The 22,562-nt window shown below is 41.2% G+C and overlaps 1 protein-coding gene across 1 annotated transcript in view; it reads right to left on the reverse strand.

Annotated features, from left to right (window-relative positions):
* Positions 1-22,562, reverse strand: part of Dcdc1 (doublecortin domain containing 1) — a 109,630-nt gene that overhangs the window by 9,520 nt on the left and 77,548 nt on the right. The window contains exons 12-18 of the mRNA XM_057781223.1: positions 20,474-20,656; positions 14,516-14,719; positions 13,163-13,346; positions 10,154-10,285; positions 9,338-9,439; positions 3,055-3,191; positions 1,660-1,836 (exon numbers count right to left, since the gene is read on the reverse strand). Of these exons, the coding sequence (XP_057637206.1) occupies positions 1,660-1,836; positions 3,055-3,191; positions 9,338-9,439; positions 10,154-10,285; positions 13,163-13,346; positions 14,516-14,719; positions 20,474-20,656 (1,119 nt within the window). The remainder of the gene's footprint in view (positions 1-1,659; positions 1,837-3,054; positions 3,192-9,337; positions 9,440-10,153; positions 10,286-13,162; positions 13,347-14,515; positions 14,720-20,473; positions 20,657-22,562) is intronic.

Raw genomic sequence — 22,562 nt, forward strand, 5'->3', positions numbered from 1 at the left:
GAATCAGAAAGCCAGCTCCTGACTAGATAGACCCATGCGCCATCTCTGAAAATCCCTTGTGAGTTTCGCCACACTGTCTAATAGGCGACTTTGCTATTCTCCACGCTCCTTTCTCTGCTTATTGGCTGTCACTGCCTAGTCTTTCACTACTTGGTTGCCTTTAGTTGCCAAGGCTAAGCGCTCTCTCAGAAGCAGCATCAACATTTGACTCTGGTTTCTTTCTTTTTTACTTTTTTTAATTAAAAAGATTTTTTTTTTCATTTTATATACCAACTCCAGTTCCCCCTCCCCTCCCTCTACCATCTTCCCCTATGTCCCTCCGATCCCACCCCCATCCACACCTCGGAGCTTGAACTGGCCTTGACTACCCTAATTGTCCTCATAGAGTTTACTACACTCAGTAAGGGATGAAGCAGATGCAGACCTCCTCGGCCCAGCACTGGGATGACTGCTTCTGAAGAGAACAGTGAGAAGGGTGCCATTTCAGCCACTCTTCAGAGTCTCTCTAGGAAGTTGGCTTTCGCTTTTTTGAAAATAACCATTTTTCTTGTCCAAGTATACAAAGAATTTTCCCTTTGTTGCTCATCATGAATGTTGTACATTTTCACCTCATTTTTCAAGTTCAGCAAGTTAGCCATCAGCTTCTGAGATGTGGCTGCACTCAGGATTCTTTCCATGAAGAGAGGCTTTGAGCCTGGAGCATCCCTGGAGGCCAGCTCAGCTGAGATGCCTCTGCTATTCCAGAAACTTCATCCACTCAGTGAAGTGCCTAGACATTTCTATTGCATCTTTCTATTGCACCCGACCCCTGCCCCCAGCGTCCTTTCTGTCTCTCATCCCAGGAAAGTCTATGCAAACACTTCACAGAGGAAAACAGGCAAAGAAAGCAGTGTTAGCATTACAGCAGGAAAGACTTTAGGAATGCCTACTATTTAAACCTACTTGCCCCTTGTTTCTTTTCCACTTAAAGACTAAGACCAGAACGCCAAATTTTAGATTTATATTCTTCAAATTGGAAACAATTCAGGGACAGCTGCTTGTCTCCTCAAGCCAGTGTTTATCTCTGGGAAGTAGGAATTCTGTCGGGCCAGGATAGCGGGTCGTGAGGCTATGACAGGCTTTCTGTAAGAACCACGGCCGCTTTTCCATAAAGAACATCTCTGGGGAATAAGTCAGAACAGGGAGTAGAAATGACTCTTTTGTGAGCTAGATTTAAGACGAATGAGAAAAACCATTTTAAGTAAAATAAACTGGGTCCCACGTAGCCCCTGCTGGCCTCAAGTTCACCACTGTAGCTAAAGACGACCTTTAGCTCCTTGCCTCCTGCCTCCACCTCTCAAGTACTGGGATTAGAAGCTTGCGCCACCAAGCTTTCACTCTTAAGTGATTTTAAAGGGCAGTCTTTGTCTGGAGTGTGTGCAATTGGCCATGTGTCCTATTCGAATCCACACACACACACACACACACACACACACGTCAGACAACATTAGACGTGTGCACACAGGTGAGCTCGTTCAGCGACCTGACCAGCCTTGCGAGGGCAGTTTTATTACCATTGGACAAATGAGAAAAGTTCATTAACTTCCCTTATCTGCCAACCTAGAGAAGTCAAAGTCAGGGTCTGATTCCAGGCCTGTTAGACATCCACATTAGACCTACCTCTGAAATAGTGTTGGCCCAGGCATAAGCACCATCGTCAGGTCTGCCTCCATTCTGGTAAGCCCACACTCGTTTCACGCGCGGAACCTGGTACAGGCTGTGCTGCTGGGTTACTTTACGTTGACTTGCAGTCAGGGAGCACCTGGGCTGTAGTTCTTGGCCTTCAGAAAGTTGCGCCTGTTAAGGAAAGCCCAGAGAATATTGCATATGGACAACAATTTGGTGTGCAAAGGGAATCTGGTGGAAGCCAGCAATGCCACGTAATCACAATGTCAACCAATGTATACTTATTCTAGTAAGTGTGGCATGCCCAGACCTCTCCTGCCATAGACTTGGGTGAATTCCCCTTGGTTCCACGAAGCTACTGGGGTAATAACAGAGACAAACTCACTTAGACGAAGCATTTAACTCATTTGCAATGCTGAGAAATGAAGGGTGATATGTTTCTGGACATGCGTGTGGTGTTTCTCCTACAGGAGACGTCTCTGCGATTAACGAGTGAGGTTTTGATGCAGAACCACAGCTCCATTTTCTCTAGCTCAGCGATGCTTAGGGGACTGTGTGTAGCAAGTCCTAGCTCACTGGTTTCTGAAATGCAGCTGCCACCTTCCTGCTTTGCCAAGCCCTCGCCTGGCAGCCCCTCATCCTACCTCAAGCATATCCTAGCCCAATGCTTGTTTGTTCATTCCCTGACTACGGACTGATCCTTCTGAGCTTGGCAAGGAGTCAAGTCTCTAGCAATGTCAGCTTCTTCACTCCAGGCACCTTGATTTAGACATACACTTAAAATTTGCACTGAACACACGTCACGAGTTAGATAAGCCGGGCTAAAATAGTGGCAATGAGTTGGATGAAGAATTTCATGAAGCATGCAGCTTACCCCAGTCTCTATCCCCCATCCTGCCTCAACAGCTGACCTTTCTCTTTTCAAATGTTTTATGTCTGGCAATCTTGACTGATTAACCAATTGGCCGAAACCACTTTTTCCATCTTCTTACTTCTAAATATCTCCATTGTGATCAGCATTGTGCTGCTTGCTCTTTCTACATATTGCGTAGTACCCTCTGGAATGATGAGCGATGAAGCCATAAGGTTCAACTTGACTACACTTAGTGTAATTACCTTTGTACATATCCACTGGGCCTTTCTCTCGTCTTTGCTAAGGTCATAATTTCTGGTCTCCATTCAAATAAAACAGACGTTCATGTGAGCTGGCTGTCTCCGGGATAGCTACTTTCCAAATGCCAACTCATTGCCTGGCATATGGTTATGGTGGTCATAACTGCCTAGCTGCTGAGAGCATATTAATAGCGTGATTTAAAAATCCAACATGATACTTACAAATGCTGCTAACAGGGGCAGAGTCCTTAATGTCTGGGACCCCAAGGAGCATACCTCGGTCTCTCGGATACGTTCCATGAGCTTCATCTCCTCTTGAGTCTGCTTTGTCCAGCCTCCCTCCATCACTACCGGCTGCAGAGGGCTTTGGGTGGGCACCATGGTGGCTGGTTGACGGGCTGCCACTCGCCGCCCTGGAAAGAGGAACCAAAAGATGTCGCTTCTGAAAGGAGGTTTCCAAGTTTTAGGGGAATTGGACTGACTTTCCAGGCATAAATTGTTCCACCCAAGGGCAGTAAATAAGCTATAAAATATTAAAAATATCATAGAAGCCGAGATGACTAAGGTGATACTATTTAGCAATATTCAAGTGTAGGCTTTAAATGGCCGTGGCTGTGCAGATGGAAAAGGAAGATAGCGTGCTGACTTCCACCTGGCCCCCACACAGCATCTGCGAGCTGGTTCGGCAGTAATTTAGTCAAATAGAATTCACGACCTCACTCGGTGCCCATCAATCCTTCCAGTCTCAGAGCATATGTTTTGTTCTTTCCACTAATAACAAGCCTTCCCCCACAATTAGCCTCACAGCCTGGGGATTAAGTATTTCTACAATAATATTAACAGAAGAGATGGGAGCCCCGTTTTTTTTTTCTATCTAATAACACCCCCTGAGCACAATTTGCTTCTGATGCCTCTGCGGAGTCCTTTCCACTGTTGAAAAGCTGGAGGAAGAGAATGTATTTGTTGGAATACTGTGTTCTGAAGAACTGCAGGCATACATTATTAAGTGTGGTGACCAGGGTGTATGCATTCCTTCATGATCACTTTGAATCCTTATATAGGATTTTCAGTCATGCTTATATGATATTGCTTTCTCTCTCTGGGTTGAAGGTGAGTACGGCTCTGAGTCCCCTATTGCTTTCTAAACTTCTGAAATAAAAAGTCATGTTTCATGTTGTGCATTTTGCACTTCTTTCAGTGAGCTCTTGCTTCAAGTTCAGTAGGGAAGGAAAATGGTAAGAAAATGGTTATAGCTACAAGCTAAATGTGGGAACAGTATATAGATAACAGAAACCCAAGCTTCCATGAAGGCTGAGGCAGAAGGATGGCGAGTTTGAGGCCTGTCTGAGCAAAAGCCAGGCTAGCTAGAGCAATTCTAGCATGCCTCAAAATTAAAAAAAAAAAAAAAATTAAATCTAAATTAAAAAGGATTGAAGGCACAGTCCAATGCTGTCATGCTTACTTCACACACTCAAGACTTGGGATTCGATTTCCAACACTTTGTAAACAAACTGAGAAAGGGGACATTGGCAGGAGCTGCTGACTCAAGGTTCTACAAGGGTCTCTAAGGAGGCCAGTCCACTGAGTAAACTAGGGAGCCCGGAAAATGAATGAAAGTCTCAACTTTGCTGCCAAGACCCTGTCAATTTGAAGATTCTCAGATGATGGCTACAAACAAAACTCTAAAAATAATTCAGGACTTTCGGAGGATAAAGACCATGTGTCTCTACAGCTAAAACTGATGAGACAATCTAGCAATAAAAATAAGTGATGGCAATGACTTCTCCAGGAAGCAAGGACACAACATGCCTCATCGCGTTTCATGTGCTGTCTGTGAATGCGGAAAAGCATAATTGGAGCGGTCTGTAAGTCACAGGGACGGCATCGCTAGGTAACGAGCTTTGGACCACAGCAATCTTAACACAAATCCTTAAAAATAGTTTTAGCCAGGCGGTGGTGGCGCACGCCTTTAATCCCAGCACTCGGGGAGGCAGAGGCAGGCGGATCTCTGTGAGTTCGAGGCCAGCTTGGTCTACAAGAGCTAGTTCCAGGAGAGGAACCAAATGCTACGGAGAAACCCTGTCTCGAAAATCCAAAAAAAAAGTCAGTTTTCATCCAATTTTATTCACAGAGTGCAGATAATATTAATTTATGAAACATACATTTTAATGGATTATACCCTAACAAATATCATATTTAGAATGCACCGTGGACATTCAAATTTTGTTCAGATACACAGAGTTCAGCAATTGCTTCTCATTTACACAGCTGAAGGGCAGTAGCTGAAAAATGGAACCCGAGAACTAGATTACATGGCATTCAGTTCTGTCACCTTGCTTCTAGAGGTCCTAAGCAAACAAATACATTAGCACCATAATGCTCATGAAAATACACAAAAGGCTTCAGCCAGTGGAAAGTTTTTCATAATCTATTGTAATTTACATATGTAAAGATAGCATAAACTGAAGCCAAGCAAAGGGGTTCTGTATAAATTATTTCATTTCCTTGTTATGGTTTCTATATATTCTACTTTATTTTCTATGAGACTGGGGATAGCCATGATCGGGCTGTTGGGGACATGAGACTGGGGGATAGCGATGATCGGGCTGTTGGGGACATGAGACTGGGGGATAGCCATGATCGGGCTGTTGGGGACATGAGACTGGGGGATAGCGATGATCGGGCTGTTGGGGACATGAGACTGGGGGATAGCGATGATCGGGCTGTTGGGGACATGCCTCTTTCCTGCTCCTACCGTTCCATCTGAAGGAGGTGGAGCTCTCCTGACAGCAGATGTCTTGTCCCACTGGAAGCTGGGGAAACAAGCAGAGGATTCTTGTTCCGCTCTCGGTTTTCTCTTAGGAGCTAGAGAGTGTGAGTGCTTTGTTGCTGTTTCACATGGCCCTGCTCATCAATTCTCTGCACTCCACCCCTTATTAGGACCCCCATCCTTTTCAATATCTGTGTCTGGGAAGGGATTTTAGCTATCAGATAGATCCACCTGGTTCCTATGCAGCAAAGGCGATACTTGCTCTGATTTGTAATACTGAGATTAATTAATTTAAAAAACCAAGTTAAGAAATATATTTTCTTCTCAGAAACGCAGGTATCAATATTTATTTTCGATTATGTGTTAATCATGCAATAACTGTTTAACAAAAGCTACATGATCACGAAATTGTTACAAAATAATTACTATTATTAATAGTACTGATCATACTTACAAATGAAAACCAATCAGCTTAATGTTTTTTGTACACAGTATTTGCTGCAATGACCAACAAACGTTCATACCTCCTGATGTATCAACCCTCAAGATGTATAAAATTAAGCAGTGGTTGATGTCTACAACACCAGAATTTAGGAGTCTGAGGCCAAGAGATCACGATTTAGAGACTATTCTCCTCCCTCCCCCCTTCTCTCCTTCTTTCCCTCCCTCCTCACTCCGAGTTTTTATGAATTGCGCTTTAGCTAAGACTTGATTACCATCTATTCTGATAATCCTTGTAGCTAGTCTAGGCTTTTCATGAGAGCAATCCATATAATTATGTGTAACAGCAGAATACATGCCAGTTTTTAGGGGGAGACAAGAATTAGCACTGAATCTGAAAAGAAAGTACATCTGTGGATAACTCCATCATGGACTTCCACTAACAAACAAAACATCAACTGTTTAGGTGTTGGTGCTGTGGCTGATACCAAATTACATTTAAATGTCTTTTTGCAAATTATAGTTAAAGTTGAAGGCATAATGTAAAACCAGAATTCAGCAAAGGCAATTTTTTCAGATGCTATTTTCAGTAATGTTGCTTTCTACAAATTTAAGGCAGTAAAGAAATGGAGCTTGGAAGATTCCCTGCAGTGAATGAATTGAAATTCCATTCATTCTTTTTTCTTTCAATCATTCTAAAACTAGTCAGGAACACACTAGAAGAATGGAACTTTTCTCATCTGAGGAGAATAGTCCTGGGAACAAAGAATTACCATAATATCTTGAGGGCCATGGGGGTGGAGTTCAAGATGTGATAAACTGCTTTACCCCAGGATTAGAATGCATTGTGGGGGGACCCCTGGATAAGAAGTAAAAATAACAACAAGGGAGAATCCAAGAGAGTCAGAGGGGGAAAACTTGAAGTAGAGGGAATTAAATTTTCTCAAGAGCCCCAAATTTTGAAAGCATATGATAACTCTAGAAAACTCATGGGTGGAGTGAGCAAGGAAACAGGAGACCTTATAGACAGTGGGATCATGGAGGCCCACATGAAGACGGTCCAGACTTGTTTTTAAGGGTGCTAGGAAGCCTCAGTAGCCTGTATATCTGGGCTGCCTTAACACCTTTGTGTTTTCACACGATCGTTTCAACTCTAGAGTCTCGCCCTTGCTCATGGTGCCTGAGTACTGAGTTGGTGGTCTGACTGCTGAGCCACTGTAATCTTGCTTCTCTTTGAGGTTGGTATGTATAGCCGTAGGCTGCAACATCTTTTTTTTTTTTTTTTTTTTTTTTTATCTTACTGAAATTGATGGCTGCCGGAGTGGTCCCTCTCATCAATCCCTGTCTTTATTATAATCCCATCTGCATGCTAAAAGACAACCTTCTTGTGCCAGTACAGTTGATAGTTGCTATGGTAACAACCTGAAGGAATCATAGGAGGGAAAGGAAATGATGCCTGAGTTCCAGGAAAATCTCTGCTCGTTCCCAGGGAAGACAGGAACATTTCCCACTAGTGGCTTTTCTCCTTCCTCACATCTCCCATCCATTTATCTTACTCTATCAGTCATTTCCCAACTTTAAGACTTTATTTGAGGTTTATCTCCCATTTCTCAGGTCCTTGGTTAAGAAGGAAAGCCTTCTTCAATTATAAGTTGGTATTCAGTATTATTCTTAGTTTCCAACTGTAAGTGTGGGGAAAAAAACCATTTTTTGGGGTCTTTTCACATGAGTGAAGCTGGGAGCCATCTCATCTGATGGATGCTGCTAAGACTTGAAGCCGGAAGACCAGTTAGTTAGAAACTGTTCTACTAACCCAGTCATAGACGTTCTGCTTGAATTTGGATAAAGGCAGAGGAGACACCTCCTGTTAGCTTCTTTGTAGCTATGATACAACACTGACCAGAAGCAACCTGGGGAGTTTATCTGGCTTGCAGTTTATAGTCTTCTAGAGAGAAAACAAGGCAGGAACTCAAGGCAGAAGGCTGAAGCATTAACCATGAAGAAATGCTGCTTGCTGGCTCGCTCCCTGTGGTCTGCTCAGCTTACTTTATTATAAAATTCAGGAACACCTAGCCAGGGGTGGTATAGCCCCAGTGCGCCAGGCCCTCAGACACCAGTCACTAATCAAGAAAGTGCCCCACAGACATCCTTATAGTCCCAGCTGATGGAGCCAGTTCCTCAGTTAGGTTCCTTCTTCCTGGGTGACTACTTTTTGTCAAATCAACAGAAACTAACCAGCACATAGACTTAAGGGGGTTGGAATTCATTAGTGCTCAATGCAACTCAGGGGACAAGATTTTCTAGAGACTCACTTGGGGAAGGAGAGAGGGGAGTGATAACAAGGACAATTTGCAGGTTCCTGGTAGAGAATGCCTGGATGAAGAGGGGCAGAAATTCTGGTAGAGGAGACTAAAGAGGCATTGGCATTTGGGTGACATACCAGCTTGAGTCTGGACTTGTCCCCAAATACTCAGGTCACAATGTCTAGTAGTTGGATAGCAGACACTTGGAGTAGTTACAAAAAGTTTTCTCATAGCCGGAATCCTTCCTCAGGTAAGGAGTGGATATTGGCTATCCCAAAGCCAGAGCTGCCTTTTATGTTGAGAACTATATGCGCTATGGTTGAAGCAAGACTCAAGGGCTGAAGACACAAGCCAATGTTTATAATCAGGAGCTGAAATTCTGTGATTATGAAGATTGAAATGCATTCCTTCCTAGACTCCAGTCCACAGGATACTGATTTTCTCTGAACAATCACCTGCATCTCAAATGCTCGAAACAGTATGAAGTCAGGAACCTGAGATTCTGTGGGGAGAACGAGGGGCGAGGACACACACTGGCCGCTGTTAGCCTTGACTATGAAAAGCATATCTCATGCTGTATTAAGAGAGTCCGTGGCTCCCTGAACATGACCTTGAGGATTTCACAACTGCTCTGCTCTAATTGTTAAAATGAAAAATGTCCCATAAATAAACTTTATCTCCAGTAATAAAATACCAAGGAATAACAGCAAGATTCTGCTTAAATATGTAGGTCTTGTTTTATTTATTCCTAAAGTTTCTATAGTGTCAGTTAAGGGAGCATTTCAAATGCAAGGACAGACAACCCTTACTTTTCTCAGTGCAAATGCAAGTCATGGGGTGTTCCTTTTAATATAAAATTTACAGATATAAAACCAGTACCAAATGGCTAAGCTATTAGATTTTACACGTTGTCCTAATTTACACAGCATAGTGTCTCTGTAGTATGTATTGGCTAACTATTTGGTATCATGCAGTAGAAAATAATTATTGGTAACCGATGTTCCATTTGGAATTAAACACAATGACTAACTTCATCCACACTGACCTTTCAACTGCCGCATCTTGTGCCTCATGGTGTCTAAATCAGCCAAAATTTGGTCCTTCTTTAGCCAGTTTTGTTTCTTTAATTTTTCTGAGTTCTGCGGAGCTACAGTAAAGAAATAATGTTTTGCATAGTGCTCGTTTGTCAAGAGTAACTTATCATAGGTACCAATAACTTACACAGAACTTTCTGCTTTGAGAGACAGATTGAATTAGAAAGATGTAATTAAAAGAGGTAAAAGCTGTTAAAAGAAGCTTCGTTTGAAAGATGAGAAAGCTTAGGGCATTTCTGTATGGAACAGAGGCGGGCCAGGAGGGCGATCAAAACTGCTTTATTGTATAGATTTACCATATGCAATAGCCATATTTCATTTTCTGCTTCCACCAACTGTTTGGTGGTGATGAAAGCCTGGCTTGGGACCATTCATTTTTTTTAAACATCCACCTACTGCCTAAAGGGTACTATTCCTAAAAATGAAAATGTGCAGACAGGTCGTCCTCAGTGTGAATTAAACTCATTTGTTATTTTCTAATGGATATCATTATTCTCCGCCTTATAGACCAAGCATCTCTTTATCAACTAAATTAGACACTTCTCTGTGCAGAATAAGCCATTCCAGTAAGAGAAAAACAAGCAATTTGTGTAAATATGTGCATATAGCTGTCTTTTCACAAGTATTAATTGACTGATTGGCTCTCTGCATAAATACAATATCCTTATGGTGACATTAGACACACTTTATTCATTTTTTCATGACATAAAACTTATTTCCCCTTTTTACATGCTGTCTAAAAGGAAGCAAAAACAGAAAAACCTTACCATTTAGAGACAGAAATGGCTCACCACAAGACACCCAAATTGCAATAGGACTTTTGAGGATCTGAGCAAGCAAAGATTTATCTATGCCTTCCAAACAATCCAATCTGTTTCCCATTTTCATTTTTGAGTTTTCTGGGAAAGAAGCAACATGTTTACTCTTGTCAGTTAATAATGAATGGATATCCTTTATGAATTCATTTGCTCAAAGTATTTTCTTCTTCATTGATGACTTTCATAATTATTATGAAAACTGGAGCCAATATACACATTTAGTCAGAAACGTCACAGACAATCAAAGAATTGAACATCCTTCCAGATAGTTTAAAATGGAATAAATTTTTAAAAAGTAACTGAAACACGTGAAGTTTAGTGACATTGCTGGGTTGCAGCAGAGCTGAGTGATTTTAGCAGATATGTTCCTGTCCTGTAAGCACCGTGCTGAAACACTTCAGCTATTTCTTTAAATTTCTTCTGTGGAAATTAATGGCATAATGCCGAAACTCAACTCCAAACAGAAGCAGACCACAAATGGCACTGCCTTGCCCCAGGATGGGTTTTAGAATATGGGAGAAGAAAGGATGCCTTAAATAGATAACTTCTGGTTGTCCTGAGGAGTGGTATCCTCCTGACAGTCCTGAGCAGTCGCACTACTCTGGTCGTCAAGAAGACTTTTAAAAGGAATTTGAAAGAACTGCGTTTGAGATGATTACCCTTTTAACACTAAGTAGAGGGAGAGCCATGTGCTTTGAAAATCATCCTGGTACAAGTTGTTCAAATCATTGTTTCTTAAAACTCATGGGAAAATCAACATAATATACACAATTACAGTAAATAAAAGTCATGACTGTTTGATAGATACCAGCCAAGCACTGGTATAATATATGCTTATATTCACAAAGACCAAATATAAATTATATGAAAAAATATTAAATATTTATTCAATTTGTGTTTTGAATGTGTCCATTCATAAATTAAAGTAGAGAAAATTAATGGTCAACATGATGTTCTTAGAGAGTTGGATTCTTTCATTGACTTATTTATTCATTTACATGGCATGTGCATATGTTAAGGCATGATTGCCTTTGTAGGTACATGTGTCTGCTTGAGGCTGGTTTGGGAATATCATCCTCTATCATTATACATCTTAATTTTGAAACAGGCTCTCTCACGGACCTTGGTGATTGCTCTTTCAGTGAGGTTGGCTGTATAAGGCCCCAGAATTTACCTGCCCACACCGCCCAAGCCTAGGGTTATGGTTGTGTACTACCATGAGTACTGGGGACCTGAACCCAGGTCTTTATGCCTGCACAGCAAGCATTTGACCCACTGAGCCATTTCCCCCACCTCATTCATTAGAAAAGAATATTCCCAGAACTGCACAAAGTAACACAGTCTAGTCTGTAGGTTATTTACTTCGGCAACCGGGTTCGAGATGACCCGAATTGAGTGAACAAGTACAGGGTTTGAGATGACCCGAATTGAGTGAGCGAGTACATTGGGGATGGAGGTTCACTGAGTTCTTATTCTGACTCAGGTGGTCTTGCCCCATTGGTGGGAGCTAGACCCCACAGCCTGGTTAATTCACTGCTGGTGAAGAAAGGAAGGGTGTGGTCAAGGCACAGAAATGTCTGATATCCAGCAGGGGGCAAACAGGAATATACTATGTTTTCACAAGATGGGGAAATTTATAGACTTTTGGTAGGCCAGTCATCTTTGGTAGAACAAAATGTTTCTCACAATGTAGTGTTTTATTTTAATAGAACAAAAAGGAAAAAAACAAAAATCACAAGCAGATACATTCTGTTGTGAACAAAAGCTCCTGAATAGAGAGACAGACTGACTAATTAGAATGTCAGTACTGTGCAGGGATTGGAGAACTGCAGGTCAAGAGGGTAATTACCTTATCTTAGGCTGGTTCCAGCCCTCCAGAACAGCCATTCCTCACCCACCCATGTCTGAACTAACATTGTGTGTACAGTAGGTAAAAACATTTAAAAGCCTATTAACAGACCAATATTACTAGCTTGCACCAATCCAAAAGCTAAAAATGTCACAAGAAAGCATCTTGGACTTATAGAAAAAGCTTACCACATCTCTGATATACCCATCAATATATTTTAAACTTGCCTTGATTTATGACTTTTTTTGTCCTGTGAAACCATAAAACGGCTTCCATGTTGAAACATAGAATTGGAGGGAACAAAAAACTATGTTTTCTAGCTTTGGTTACTCAAAAGAACTCCAGAATAAACTATCTCTTATTCCCTTTAAGATAAGATTTTCTTCTTTTAATCAGCATTTAATTCCTTTGCTTCTCATGAAAAGTCTGTAAGAAAAGTGATTATTGGTAAATGTAGGTACAGATGTAGAGACGGGGTCAAGACCTTGACCAATGTCATTCAGCTGTATCTGGCAAACCTGGGATTGGAAACCTGCTATTCTGACTCCCAAACTAAAGTTTATAAGCTCTAAACCATGACTCTCCAGACCCGAGTAGAAAATCTCACATTGAGAAGCACACTGTTGTATCACATCTGGCAAGAAAGGAACATCCACCAGAGCTTCTAGTGCTTCATAGAGCAGGGGGAGCAGCAAGGTCAGGGAGGGAAAAGAGGGCAGGAAAAGTAGAAGACAGAGACCTTCCCATCAACAGTGGGAAGAGAGAAGCGCTGGTCTAGCAACAATTTCTTCACTACTCCCAGGTGATTTGGGGTCTGAGTTTTAGAACAAAACAACGTTAGTGCTTTACAAAGTAGTTAAATTACCTACTGTTGTTAATTTTATGGATTAATTTATTGGTTCAGTTCTAAAACAAGAATATGTATTATTTATTTACTTACTTATTAAGAAAGGTAAGGACACTATGAGATCCTCACTTTCTCTGAACCACTTACAAAAATCGCTGGTATAATTTTGAAATCCTTGCTGTGATGATTGGATGAATCATATTTAACTTTTCGATAATGGAGCATAAACATCACCAACTCATGCCCATTGAAGCTCACCAACCTTCTGTATTTTTAACAGCTGTCTCCATGATTCTCTCTTGTGCATCAGGGTATCTCTGGGTGAGGGTATCACCTATGGCAAACAGAACCAAGCCGCGCAAAGTGAGTATGTTGGTTCCATCTCTGGTGTAGATTTTGGTGGCTGCTCTAGTGAGTCCAAGTCGTTCCGTACACTCTGCAAGAAGCTGAAAAGCATGAGTTGTAAGTAATGGATAGGAGGCACCTGAGAGCTGGCTGGGCAGTTACAAGCACCTACTGTTTTTGAGAACCCAGGTTCTCCTCCCAGTACCCGCATGATGGCTTCCACCTACAGATAACTGCAATTCCAAGGCATCCAGTGACCTTGTGTAACCTCTGAGGGTCCCAGACATGCATGAAGTGCACTTGCATGCAGGCAGAATACAGAAAAATAAAAACAATTTTTTACAAACACTCATAGGAAATAATGATGACATTGAAATTATAACAAGCTGTCAGCCACTGTAGAGAACTGTAAAGCCCTTATTTTCAGAAAACAGATGCTGAATAACTGGGATGTTGATTTCTGATTACAGGCAATGTTTACATCTGTTTTCTCTAAGTTAATATGAGCTGCACCTGGCTTTGAACATTCCTTGCTCTAAAGCTGAAGCCCAGCAGCTTATATACGGTGATACATTTTTCCAGGAGACATTCTTGCTTAAAGCATGTAACATCTTCCTTTTTGTTATACTTAAAGTGTGTAGCATCTCCTTCCTTTTTGTTACACTATAAGATATAAAGTTGCAATACTACAAATGGGTGAACAGTTTTAAATAAACAAATAATTATTTTCTAACCAAAACTCTCACATATTATCCCCGCCATTTTGCAGATGGGAAAACAAATCTAAAAGCTGGCCTTGTAGGCCAACAAGATGGCTCAGACTTAGCGTGCCTGCCTCAGACCAGAAGGCCTGAGTCCAATCTCTGGGATCCATGTACTGGGAGGAGGGTATCATCTCAGATGGAAAGAGAAAGAGAGAGAGAGGAGGCCAGTCTTGTAGCCATGGGTAAATCTTGGGATTAACTTTTGTACTTTGCTTTGTTCATTGAGCAATAGTTTCATTTTGGTTCCATTTTCCCACTTCCTTTGCATCTTTGTTCTGGGTCCCTTGAAAACCAAGGTGCTAGTTTCACATTGCTTCTAACTTTATATTCAGAGAAAAACCATCAGAAAGAATGCCTCTGGAAAATGGAAATCTTCAACTCCTCAGCTCAAACTGGTGGATGTAGACAGGGTTACTTGCTGCTCAGCTTTGAGGTACTTCTTGTCCAGAATTGCCACCACCATTACCTTTAAGGACACATACAGCATTTTATTAATAGCTACTTACCTCATGGAATGTTCCAGCCATAATCAACTTCCCATTCCGATATGCATCCCCATTTTTGTATGCGATTATTTTCACTGCCTTTTGGTAGGAAGGTACCACACCACTGTGGGATGTAGTGCATGTGCGTGCCTTCATCCATAAAGATGACAGACGCTCTTCGTAATACCTTAGAGTGTCTTCAGCTTCATAAGAAGATAAATCAGCCTGGTTTGTTAAAAAAAAATAATCATTTACACATATTGAATTGTTTCTGTTTTGTTATCTTGGCATATCTCTACTCCCCCTTTAAAGTCTGCATATGTGTGTATGTGGTGGACCTACGTTTTATAGTGTCTTCTTTATGTACTCTAGATACCTGGTGTGGAGGAGGAAGAGAGCTGGGCCAAAATTCCTCAGTTCTTTTTCTAGCCCTCTCACTGACTTTTGAGAAGTTGGTCTGTCTTTCTGACTTGCTTTTGTTTTCTTTAAATGTTGCTGTATGTTTGTTTGGGTTGCAGATGAAAGGAGACCAGGACCAAAGAGAACCTGGGATGGAAGTAAGGGGATATGAACACTACAGATACTTTCTTAATGAACAACTCTAGAAGGAGGCCATCCATTGGTGGAAGATGAAGGAGGAAGGTAGAACATTTGTTAGAAAGCTTTCCCCAGTGTCCTGACTAGGAGCCTGCCCAGATGCACAGGCCCTGGCTGAACTACTGTAGTGCAGAGTAGTCCTTCCCAGTTACGTCTAAAAAACCAAATACCCTCAGGCTTCCAGATGACTGCTTCCTTTCCCCTTCCTTACTTAACTTAGTAACCCTAAGTTACTACTTAGGGTGAGTTCACTGCAACCTGTCACTGTCCACTTTTAGTATAAATCAGGTTTGGGAGACAGAGAAGTGAGGTCTAGAGACAGGCAGGTGACCTCTGAGGGGCACACCAGGTTGGCAGGCTGCCACATTTTAGGATTACCTCCGTTTTATTCTGCTGTTTAAATCCACCCTTCCCCCACCCCACCCCCAGTTTTTTACATGTGATGTAGGAGTCCCCTCTGTGTGCTGTGATTACCATTAATGAATAAAGAAACTGCTTTGGACCTACAGCAAGGCAGAACTTAGGTAGGCAGGTTTGGTAGCAGCATTTTCTTGGGTGGGCTCTATTTTCTAGAAGCAAGCAAAAGCATGGCTTTTTAAAGAGAAGTCTTACTGATTCAGTGGTAGCAGCCACTTGCACTTTCAAAACAGCAGCTTCCTGGCTGTGGGCAGTGCTGCTAGCATGAACTCTGACACTTTTGGAAAACCAAACATTTGAATTGGAGTTGTGAGCAATATGCTACAGCTTGCTTGGTGACAACATGGACCAGCTGTATGCCTAGAGATGTGGCATTGTGCATGGCTCTCAGAGGCAGCAAGCAGCTCTGCCATGCTGGGCTGGGTTGGGCAAGCAGGTAGTAATGTATATACCCTTGTAATGGTGCAGCTTAAGTTTTAAAAAGCACTTAGCATTTTAAGGTCTGATCACCAAAATATATAAAGAACTCAAGAAACTAAACTTTAAAATGCTAATGAACCCAATAAAAAAATAGGGCACTGATCTGAACAGAGAATTCTCAACAGAAGAAATTCAAATGGCCAAAAGACACTTAAGGTCATGCTCTACCTCCTTAGCGATAAGGGAAATGCAAATTAAAACAACTTTGAGATACCATCTTACACCTGTCAGAATGGCTAAAATCAAAAACACCAATGATAGCCTTTGCTGGCGAGGTTGTGGAGAAAGAGGCACACTCATTCATTGCTGGTGGGAATGCAAACTTGTGCAACCACTCTGGAAATCAGTGTGGCGATTTCTCAGGAAATTTGGGATCAACCTACCCCAAGATCCAGTAATACCACTATTGGGAATATACCCAAGAGATGCCCCATCAAATGATAAAAGTATCTGTTCAACTATGTTCATAGCAGCATTGTTTGTAATAGCCAAAACCTGGAAACAACCTAGATGCCCTTCAATGGAGGAATGGATGAAGAAAGTGTGGAATATATACATATTAGAGTACTACTCAGCAGTAAAAAACAATGACTTCTCGAATTTTGCGTGCAAATGGATGGAAATAGAAAACACTATCCTGAGTGAGGTATCCCAGACCCAAAAAGAGGAACAGGGGATGTACTCACTCATAATCGGTTTCTAGCCATAAATAAAAGACATTAAGCATATAATTTGTGATCCTATAGAAGTTAAATAAGAAAGTGAACCCAAAGAAAATCATATAGTCATCCGCATGGAGAGGGGGAAGTAGACAAGATTGCAGGGCAAAAACTGGGAACTTGCGGGTGAGGTGGCATGGGGCAAAGGGGAAATGGGATGAGAAACATGAGAAGGGGAGGATGGGAGGAGCTCGGGGGATTGGGATGGTTGGGATATAGGAAGGATTGATACGGGAGCAGCGAAGTATATACCCTATCTAAGGGAGCCATCTTAGGGTTGGCAAGAGACTTGACTCTTGAGGGGTTCGCAGGTGTCCAGGAATATGTCCCCAGCTGGTACCTTGGGCAACTAAGGAGAGGGAACCTGAAATGACCCTATCCTATACTGATGAATATCTTGCATATCTCCTTAGAACCTTCATCTGGCGATGGATCGAGGTAGAGACAGAGTCTCAATTTGGAGCAACGGTCTGAGCTCTTAAGGTCCAAATGAGGAGCAGAAGGAGGGAGAACATGAGCAAGGAAATCAGGACCACGAGGGGTGCACCCACCCACTGTGACAGTGGAACTGATTTATTGGGAGCCCACCAAGGCCAGCTGGTCTGGGACTGAATAAGCATGGGTTGAAACTGGACTCTCTGAGCATGGCGGACAATGAAGGCAGATGAGAAGCCAAGGACAATGGCACTAGGTTTCGATCCTAATACATGAACCGGCTTTGTGGGAGCTTAGCCTGTTTAGATGCTCACCTTCCTGGAAGTAGACAGAAGACCTTCGTCTTCCCGCAGGGCAGAGAATTTGGACTGCTCTTCAGTATCAAGAGGGAGGGGGAATGGTGTGGGGGGAGGAGAAGAGGAGTGGGGATAGGGGGAGGGAAGTGGGGGGAGGGGGCAATATTTGGGAGGAGGGGAGGGAAATGGGAAACGGGGAGCAGGTGGAAATTTTAATTAAAAAAGAATAAAAAAAAAAGAAGTTAAAAAAAAAAAAAAAAAGAAGCATTCCTTAAGCATGGGGCTTTGGGAGAGGGTTGAAGGGGAGAGGTAGGAAGGGAAGCTGAGAAAAACGTAGAGCTCAATAAAAATAAAAATAAACATGAAAGAAAGGTAACTCCATGTAACAGACCATAGATTAATAGAAATAGTTTTAATTTAAGCTGTAAGAGCTAAATCAGTAATAACCCTGAGCTATTGACAAGCAGCTAAAATTAAAAAAAGCACTCCTTAACAATAAAGATACACAGATACACAATTACAGATACACAGTAGGACAGATTCAGACATAAAAAACCTCTAAATGGGTGACAATGTTAGATAAATGTGCATAGACTTGGAGGAAAGAAGACAAAGAGTATAGATATTTGGAAAAGAAGTAAATGGTTTTTAACAAAAGTATAAAGTCTTTAAAGAGATAGAGTATAGACAGTCATAGATTAAAGTAGTAAAGATAATAAAATAAATATTAAAAAGTAATAGAGTAAAAACAAGCCATATAAAGATGAAATTCACAGAGAGTCTGGATTATGTATATTATTGTGTTATCTTTGAATTTTTTGACTATGAATAAGTACAGAGAGACATTCCATTAAATGGGCTGCTAAGCTAAACCAGCATGTATATTATAAAGGTATCATGACTTCCAAATTTGGATCTAAATATATGTTGCTTTGGAAAAGAGGTTCTTCTGTTGTTTCCACAGAGGATGAGAACCTATGGAGACTGGTGTGGTTTGATGAAACAAAACCCCACAAAGGTCACTGTGAACACTCCCAAAAATTACTACACCCAACAATCAGTAGGAAGCAGTATGGAGAAAACTACACCCATATTCCTAAATCTTGTCTATAAATGTTTCTTTATATTTAAAAGGTGATATGCTATAGAGATTTGCATTGGTATTGATCTTGGATTACTGATACAAATTTAAGGTTTATTTTGTTATACTATATATATATATATAATTTCTGCTCTTGATTAAGGTATTGTGATTATGCATCTCATTTAAAAATGTAATGTATAATTAAGAAATACAGGTAAATAGAGAATCATTTATAGTAGTCAAGCTTGTAGTCATGCAAGTTAGATTTTCTAGATGTACAGAGAAGTATTTCAGATGGATAGGAATTCTTCAAATCTTTCAAAGACTGCAGAATATGGCATTTAAAGTTTTTTAAGAATTTAGAACTTTTCATAACAGTGAGACACATGTGCTCCTGGAAGCACCAAATTACTTCAAGAGAAAGATTGGCATCGAAGAGCCTTCTTATGGAGTTGGTTAGCCATTTGGGCAAGAAACTGTGCTTGCCTGAACTGCTTAACTGGACATGCAGGACCCACAGACAAATGACTGCTGAACTTGCCTAAAGGTGAGATGATCGTTCGGGGTTCCTGCTTCATGAAAGAGTCTGCTAGACATTCTGCAGGACACAGAAAAAAAAGGTGACTGACAAACTGCCAATATAGGCAGAACTGTCTTTGAAATTTCCTGCTTCATGGAAAAATCTGCTGGATACTGTGGGCCTGTAGGCTGAAGATGGATGCCCTGATAATACAGAAGAACTTTTTTGGGTGACTGTCTAGGTAGCGAGATGTCTCTATCAATTCTAGAGTTTCGGAAGTTGCTTACAATGCACTTCCTGTTCACTTTGGTAATATTATATCCTTCTGGAGTCTTTGATGGAGTTGAAGAATTTATAGTTATAGTTACAGTTTTTCCTTAGCTATGATAAAAAATAAAGTAGCTATAAATATTGTAACTGTAATTCTTGTTTGATACCTGCTTTTCATATGTAATTTACTATGTTAAAGTTAAAACCTTCCTTTTTATTTAAACAGAAAAGGGGAGGTGATGTGGGAGTCACCCCTGTGTGCTGTGATTACCATTAATGAATAAAGAAACTGCTTTGGACCTATAGCAAGTCAGAACTTAGGTAGGTAGGGGAAGCTAGGCTGAATGGTGGGAGAAAAAAGGGCAGAGTCAGAGAGAAGCCATGGAGCCACTGCCAGAGTCAGAAGCTGAGAACTTAGCTGGTAAGCCACAGTCACGTGGTGATACACAGATTAATAAAAATGGGTTAAATTAATATGTAAGAGTTAGCCAATAAGAAGTTAGAGATAATGGGCCAAATAGTGATTTAATTAATTCAGTTTCTGTGTGATTATTTCAGGTCCAAGCTAGCCAGGCGGCTGGAAACCAATAAGCAACCTCCAACAACACTGTTCAAGTTGAAGGGAGGATTTTCTTTTTTAAAATGGTGTCATTTTAAATTAAGGTCACAGAATGTCTCAGAGTTAGTCCCCTACCGTCACCCCTAGGGCTTCTAAATGGTATTAGGTATGGATGCATGAATTCTGCCACCTAGCCTGAACTGCTACTAACAACAATGTGTCAAATCCTCCCTGAAATGCACCATGCTCATAAAGGAGCTTCTCCTATCAACATAGAGCAAATGCTGCTGTGCCAAGCAGACTCAAAGTCACTTCCCGACCTAAAGGCTACACAAAGAGAAGGGAAAGGTGTCAGCAGCCAACAGCAGCAGAAGTGCCCGATTCACTCCAAAGGCTGAACAGAACTATTGGAAGACGATGCAATTTAAATTGCAATTAGGATAAAGGAATCAATGTTGGCAGGATGGGAAGGTGCCTCTGAGGAAGATGAAGTGGACGCGTGGAAGTGAACTTGGATGTGAGGTCAATCTAAATGCACCCAAGTTTCCAAATCATCGTTGCATGGGCAGTAGCAGAGCTCAGCTGGATAAGTGGGGAAGTACCTTGGCAACGCTGATGACCTTGAATGGCTTTCGTGGCAAGGACTTCTGCTCGGAGCCAGAAACACAGAAGAATGGAGAGCCTGGAAGCAGCTGTTTCAACCCCTTCTCTGCCCGCATGGACTGTCCACAAGCCAGGCAGAGCATCATTTTTTTCTTTCCATTGGGTGAGAGGTAACAGTATCCCTAAAACACCAGAAAAGATGCTTCCATGTGGGGCTCCTAAACCATGAGGGCATTTTTGCAGAACTCTTCACAGCACAAGGAAAACACATTTGTCGTCATCAAATGCTAAATTTAAAACCACAACCCAAATGCATTATTATGCTTCTCAATAATTAAGTTTTTACATATATTTATTTATTTGGTGTGTATGCTGCGGGCAGGGCACATATGGGTGGAGGTCAGAGGACACCTTGCAGGAATTGGTTCTCTTTTTCTATCATGTGGGTTGCATGAACTGAATTTGGGTCTTCAGGTTTGCCAGCAAATGCTTTATCTGCTGAGCTAGCTCACCAGCCCCAGTAATTAAAAATTTAAAAGTATTCCTTAACTTTACAATGACTATGCAATACCGAGAACCCTAACTTCTATACAAAATCAAGATTTCTTTGAAGAATGACCAGTACCTCTTCAAAGGCAGAAAAACTACAATATAGCATCTTGTATATAAGGGACATCTTGTTGTGCACAGAAATTAATAGATCCTAAAGTTAAGGAATAAAATCAAAAAAATACAAGAGCAAAAATAAGTGTCCCAACTGACTCAAAGAAGGGCAATTTGAGACTAGAAAGAACAATTTGAAAAGTTTGACTGGATTTGAGTATGTAAGCTCACAGGAGCTCATAACAAGGCTATTAATACAAGTAAAGAATGAAGCGGGGGTGGGACCTCATTTGACATCATGCAAAAATAATTGTGGTTGGTAGGCACTGACTTGAAAACTAACCATGTGGCTGTTAGTGTAGCAAATTATTTCTAAAGGTGGTTACAGTAAAACCATTCCAATGCTGTTTACATGTCCTTTCAACTGGTGACATTACCGTTCCTCTGGTCAGGAGGTACAGTGCTTTTCTCCTTCTCTCCTCTGTGTTTGTGAGCAAGCTATGTCCTTGACACTGGCCCAATGACAGCCGATGTAAGAGGCAAGCAGGTGCATGAAAGCAGCTTGCACTGTAGCGCCTGGCTCTGTAGCTACAGTTGGAGCCCTGAGGTCACACAGAACTCACTGGTTCAAGCTTCATGAGAAGTGGAATGGTTGGAGAGTCAACTTTTGTGGGAGACTCCATCTTGGACTATCCAGTCCTCATACACTAAAAATCCACAAGATGATGAGAGCCACTTTTGCAGCCCTTGTCAAGACCAGCAGAGCTGCCCGGCAGAGCTCAACCCAAATTGCCACCTCACAAGGGCTATACATTTTTTTCAGTTGATTAAGTAGATGTGCAAGAAAGAATCACACATTTCTTCTGCCTTTTCTTTCAAACTGTATTTTTGACTACTGGAATATTATAATGAGGTAATATTCTTATTAAATCTTTAGCTAATTGATGTAGAGATAAAATCGACTGATTTGAAGCAAAATGATGACATTAGACGAATAGACATTGAGAAATTTTCAGGTATTGGGTTGAGGAGAAATTCCTTCAAACCACTAAAGCATCATTAAAAACAGAAGTTAGGCATAGGCTTCAGAGACCTGAGTATCTGAAGCACACATGGCAATCTGTGAAGACTCTGTAGAAAATGGTAAACAAAGGTTTAACAACAACTTTAGTGTGAATCCTATTTACAGAGATCGTGGAGAAAGAGAACCAAGTCAAACGGCACCCCAAGTCAGAGCATGCTGCCTGCCTATGGACCACACTGTGAACATGATCCCCACCTGAGGGCCTTTTCTCAGCCTTGACTCAAACTGCCAACAATAAAAATGAATTTTTAGGACAACCTAGAAAATTTGGTAAAAAAATAGTTTATTATACTGCCCAAATGTCACTGTTTATTTTATTAATTATGACAATGACATGATGATTTATATCAAAAATGATCAAAATTATTAAACTGCATGCTTAATATAGAGGTAAAATAATA

The sequence above is a fragment of the Chionomys nivalis genome, chromosome 9 (genome assembly GCF_950005125.1).
Source record: "Chionomys nivalis chromosome 9, mChiNiv1.1, whole genome shotgun sequence".
NCBI classification, from domain to species: Eukaryota; Metazoa; Chordata; class Mammalia; order Rodentia; family Cricetidae; genus Chionomys; species Chionomys nivalis.